This window comes from Triplophysa dalaica, chromosome 1, assembly GCF_015846415.1.
Source record: "Triplophysa dalaica isolate WHDGS20190420 chromosome 1, ASM1584641v1, whole genome shotgun sequence".
In the NCBI taxonomy this organism is placed as follows: Eukaryota; Metazoa; Chordata; class Actinopteri; order Cypriniformes; family Nemacheilidae; genus Triplophysa; species Triplophysa dalaica.
The window spans coordinates 15942421-15948420 of NC_079542.1; the positions used below are offsets into that span (position 1 = coordinate 15942421).

The window sequence follows — 6000 nt, forward strand, 5'->3', positions numbered from 1 at the left end:
AACTGGCAATTAGCCTACAGCGGGTCCAGAAATCAAACTGGTCTCATGCTGTGAACACCCACTTGTTATGATGGGTTGAAAAATGCCTAATTTAAATGTGCTCAGATATTGATTGTTTTTAAAAACATCATAAGCAGCAGGACCTTCATAGCCCACATCAAATGCATCAAATACCAATACCTGTTTGAAACAGCGGTTGTTATACAGTACATGTTGTGAATGACTTTTGTAGAAATCAAGAGGAATTAAGATATCCAGTATACAAATCCATCACATCTTTCGTTGACCCGCTTCACTCTTTAAACAGAAATGACAGAGATGCTTTGCTCTATTAGTCAGACTTCCATAGACAGAAAGAGAAATAAGAATAGTGTACAAGGGAAATAGGGCCAAGACAGAAGAGCTGGACAGGCCCTTTGGGAGGTAACAGATCTCTGGAAGCTCTTGGGTTGAGACAGGTGTTGCGGCATGGTTGGATGAAGTGGATGTCAGCCTCGGCAACCATGGGACTGTCAGATCTATGCTAATGAGCTGCATAGATGCATCGTAGGGGTCCGTGGGGAACGGAGCGGGTTTCTTTGAGCTAGGCAAATGAGCAGTCAGCGGACTGCAGCTCTGACACAGCTGAAGAGAGAGGTTTCTCTTGTCTGGGTGCTTTGCTTAAAGCGTTAATCCTTCTTTTTACATTGAACCTAAACTTTTACTTGTCGTACTCACGGCAACAAATCATTTGTCTGTATTTAACCCCTACAAACTGGAAATTGAAACCATAGCTCATGGTACAGTCTTGTTGTAAACAAGAAGAAAGTTATTAAATCTCTCTGTGATTAATTTAGTCCCACCTCAGAATGAAAACTTGTTTTATACTTATACCATTAGTCTTTACAGAATTATTAAGTATAAGCTTGATCTTTTTTTTCCGTTTTAAATTTTGACAGAGTATGGTATGGTTTTGTCCTTGAGCCTTCGAGGCACTTCTCGCATTCTTTCTTTCGCTCTGTCCGTGCGGAAATGTATGAGTGCATTGATGTACATGTAAATGGCGACAGCTCTTCTCAACCCTCAGAGACCAAGTTCACTAGCAGGAGGAGAAGTCTGAACATACTTTCTTTGACAGCACCTGTATTTTTGCATTGATTTTAAACCAGCATCTTTGTTTAGCCTATGCTTTCCCCTAAAGGAGTGGTTACCCAAACCAAATTAAACTTTTTTTATTGCTTTGAGTATGTAAAATTTTCAGCGCCATTAAATTAATAGTGTTTCATTATGTGGGATTATGTGGGAATAGTAACAGGTCAATTGAGCATTTTGTCTGTCAGGCAGAAATCTATTTTTCATGACTTTTATTTTTTCTCATATATAAAAAATTATTTTGGTCACCTTCATGTATGTCTTTGGGTTTGGCAAATATTTAACCAATTAAACAAATTTAAAAGAGTGTTTCAACTTTGACAACACAGTGTTTATTTATTGAAAAAATGCAGTGTTTTTTTATTTCCTGTAAAGTGGCAGTTTTGAAGATTTGTTTAGTCAGATTTGTATCGCAAATCTTTCTTTTTTTTCTTTGATTAAAGCCTCACTGATTTGTTCTATTTCCTTTAGATCATCCAACCCTCGGCCCTCCTATTGCCAGCCCAGATCAAGACTCATGACAGGAGCACAGTGCTGAGAGGAAGGGCACAACAAAAGACTGCTGACATCATGTGATTAGGCACATGCAAAGTGAACCTAATTGTGACTTTTACACTGTCATGAATCTAGCGATGCTTTTCTTTCATCTAAACATGGTATTTTAGGTCTGACAAGATATACAGGCTGTCACAAAAAAATAACAGACTTGACCCTCTGTTATAGTCCAACCCCAAACCCCTTGACAAGCACCCATTTCCTTTCACTTTTATTTAATTTTTATTTTAAGAGCTTGTGTGATATTTACTAAATAATGTCCAGTCCATGCTAAAATGTATATTTTCACATTTATTTATTTATTTATTTATGTGCACATTTGTCTGATTTTGTGTTTTAAACTCATGAACCAGATATAAACCTTTTTTGCATGTGAAAGAGACCTCTGCTGCACATTTATTCTCAAGCTACCGCTTTGCTCTAAGGGTAAAATATAGTTTTGTAAACGCCTCATCCTTCAAAAACAGGCTTTTTGCAAGGTTTGCAGTGCAACCGGTTCATAAAGCAAATTTGAATTCTGCTATCTTTGCTCATGGGCGCTCACTTTCCACATACAGTTTTTGAGCCGTTTACACAAGCTGTCGATGGCATGTGACTAATCATTGTGGAGCTACAGAAAAATGACATTCTGACGTGGTGAGAACGCTGGTAGATGGCACCACACGAATACGCACAGTCCCAAGCCTCTCAATAGTGACTATACTGAGGTGTGATGTGAGAGGCAGCATACAGGGAAATATTTAAATCCATTTTATTCTTTTAAGAGCTTTACATAAAATCTTTCACTATCAAACATCTACTGTAATATAATGAAAAATTTGGGATTTAAATGCTGCTTTGATGTTTATGTCTCCTTAAGGTAGTTCCAGTATTCCAGTAACTTGGAGATTGCATCCAAATCTTGACCCCCTTGATTTGACACATTTACATATATTTATTTGACAGACGCTTTTAAGTGAACACCTTCAAATGCATGCTTAAATGTAACTCATCTTCACTTAACAAACCTAAAATTTACCTTGATTAACCTTGACCATACACATGTCTTACGCAATCTTAAGCTCCTCCGGAACAGTGCAGATTTTATATCTCCGTCATATCAGATCAGACCAGAATCACCTAAAACAGCGTGATGCTGTTGCAACACTCAGTGTATCTGTCCCTCATCCTGCTGTGGTGATGTTTGGTGTTTCCAGGACCAGCAGGACGGATTGGGGTTTAAATAGAGCGTTGGGCCTGATGAATCCCATTGGTCTGCAACCACGACATCCTACCCTAGATGTTCTATCACAGTGGACACAAATGCAACGTTTACAGAATGCAGGGACGCAAACGAACCGTAACCCTGAGGATGAACCTCAGCAGCCCAGCACTTCTCAGGGGCGCAAGATACTCATGGTAAGAATCTGTTTGTTAAACAGAACATCATTTACTCCCAAGATCATTCGTTCTCTGACTGTCTTAAACAGCTCAGGTTTTTTCCTTGAGATGAAAAAAATAAAATCTTGTTTAGTTTTAGTCTGTTTGCTCTGGCAGAATGAATTGGCTGCTTTTCTCTGTTCCCGACACAAAGAAAGTAGATGAAAGTACAGTGTATCCATCCACACAACATTCCTATTATCTCTTAGACAATCTCGCCATAAATACACAATTACATATGTATGGATTGTTTGTCCCGGTTTCATTCTGTAGGCCCTAGGGAGGAGTCAGTAAGGTGAAGTGAGAAGATTGCGAGCTGCATTTTATCTTTTTATGCTAATTGTAGTTACAGAGGACAGGAGAACCACTTCACTGGGCACCCAACAGCTAAATCACTCAAGTTAATGTGAGCGTTAAAAAACGCTCTTATGTTTAATGTTGATTAGCTTAGAGGGAGAGCAAGAACCAGTAAACAAACTCTGAACGTCTCTACTGGTACCAGAAGTTTTCTCTCTTCAGCCTCTATTACCCATCAACCCCACCCCATCGCTGCTCACTTCAGATGCCTCCGCTTAGCTTTATTACCCTTATTTCTCATGCGTATCATTTAACAGCATGCCAAACAGATGAATGAGCATATTCCAATAAAGCTCAAATATCTTCAGGTCCCGATATAAATCAAGAGGGGAAGTGAAGCGACAGAAGGCTTTGACCCAGCTGACATTTGTATTTTTAGACCGTTGGTCTGTATCCTGCTGTCTGCTTAAATGAGCAGTTTTATTTATAAACATGGCCGTGAGCAGTTGTTGAGACGATATGTCTGATATAATGCCTGCTGGGATTCTGCATTAGAATTGTCTGTGCATACAGTAGCGTGTGTTTGTCTATTGAGCCGTTTATAATAAATAATTACCATCTTCCATATCAATAGATTGTAAATGTACATCCGACCATCTGTATGTAGTTTCAGATGTACATTAGACATCAGTATGTTTCCTCTCTATTTTTTCACTTTCTCTGTCAGTACAAGACTCTTCGGATTAATCCTGTGAGAGTTATTTCCAGGTTGTCAAGTATGGGTCAATTTTAGGATCCCATGATGATGTGTCCTGATCAGAGGTGACACAAAATTCCAATGACAAGTGGATTTTTGGTCCACACTGATTTTTCTGTGAAACTGAATCTGTAATATACATGGATTTTGGTCTGGTGAGTTGTTGGCATGGGTGCCTAATGTGTCCTGTAAATGGATTGGCTCTAGCTTTATTGTTGTCGCAAGCATCAAATGAACATGGAGTAATACCTAAATAAGCGGGAAACCATTGAAAGAATTCTTTTCTCAATTTGTGTTAAAGCTAAACCCTATAGTAAGTGAAGTTGTATTTGCATTTTTTACATAGGATGAATAGAAAAGTATAATGACATGAAGTCGTTTAAAATTCAGAGGTTAGGTCTTTCACTCGCCATATGAAGCTGGTACCTGGTGAATTAAAATCATGCTTGTGTGCAAAATTCACAAGGCATTCATTGAACACACAGTAGGCTATCAGTGGGTGTGCTATATCAGGCTAAAAAGTTTTGGGTGTCGTTGTCCATCTTGCATTCCTTAAAATCATTTATTGGTACTAAGTTTGTATGTACTGTAACTTGGTCCCAGTACCAGATTCATCATAGTATTAGTTTTGTTGCGTATGAGCAAGGTCAGATATACACGTCTTTGCCTGGAGCAGCACCTGTGTTATTGTGTCCCTGAGGTACTACAGGTGGCAAGAACTTGATGACTCAAAGTTTTAGGGTATAGAAGTTCATATCTGAGTCTCCCACCTCAAGGAAAGCCATCTTCCCACACAAACAGTGCACACTCCCTGCAGTGAGATCTGTGGGCGAGGGTTAAGTGTGCTACTGTATTGTTTTAAACTGCAGTCAGTGAAAAAGAGGTTTAGGGTTTGTGTCAGCATCCTCTCTACATCTTTTATATAATGAGTATGAGGGAAGATTTTTTGTCGAAACTCTATATTGAGAATCACACAATACATTGTTTCTCATTTACTCTCAGTCATTTCTGTCTGTTTTGATTTCTGACCACTGTATTGAATGTGAAGTGTGCTTCTCAGGTCGTTTAGCATTTACATCTTTGTTCAGCATGTGCTTTTTCTAACAAATCATCTCATATTATATTTCAGGCAGAGAAATAAACCCAATCTTTCCAAAAAGCCTCTTTAGAAGTGGTTTCTGGGAATATTTATGTGCACGATATATGGAGGGGTCTGATTTTAGCATGATACTGGTACTCTCACTTGTTTTCATGTCCCTGAGTGGATTGAGTTTGCTGACAGGTGACAGATGGTTGAGCTTAACATGATTTTTCTACACCTGTCCTTAAGCTCTTAAAGTCTAGGAGCATTAAATTGAAACAAGTCATCCCAATGGACCCCTAATCCAATTCCAGGTGGTCTTAAAGCTGTTTATATCTTTGGTCTATGGTGTAGCAGATAATGTTTTATTCTGTAAAATAATGGCTTTAAACTTACAAATTGCATATACGAATAATAATAAAACATGATCCTGAATTATATATAATTCAGTTCTCGGACACCATTAACTACAACAGTAGGAAAAATGACAATGGTAGTCAAAAGTGCCCCAGAACTGTTTTATTTCCTACATTCTTCAAAATATCACAAAATAAATGAATAAAGCAATTTTCCTACTAAGGTAGTCAATGATCACTATAAAGTTTCTCCAAAGACGTCCTCCAACTTTTGTGATCAGACAGACTCCGGCCTGTCTCATTATCTCACTTCTTGACGTTTCAACACGTTAGAACGATTCTTTATAGAGAACTCTCACATTCAGATGTCATCAGCAGAATACCAGCCAAAGGTCAGTCGATTC

The 6000-nt window shown here is 38.5% G+C and overlaps 1 protein-coding gene across 1 annotated transcript in view; it reads left to right on the forward strand.

Annotated features, from left to right (window-relative positions):
• ambra1a (autophagy/beclin-1 regulator 1a) overlaps positions 1-1652 on the forward strand; it is a 44007-nt gene extending 42355 nt beyond the window's left edge. Inside the window, 2 exon segments of the mRNA XM_056747335.1 lie at positions 1021-1093; positions 1603-1652. Of these exon segments, the coding sequence (XP_056603313.1) occupies positions 1021-1093; positions 1603-1652 (123 nt within the window).
• Positions 1653-6000: the final 4348 nt, after the last annotated feature.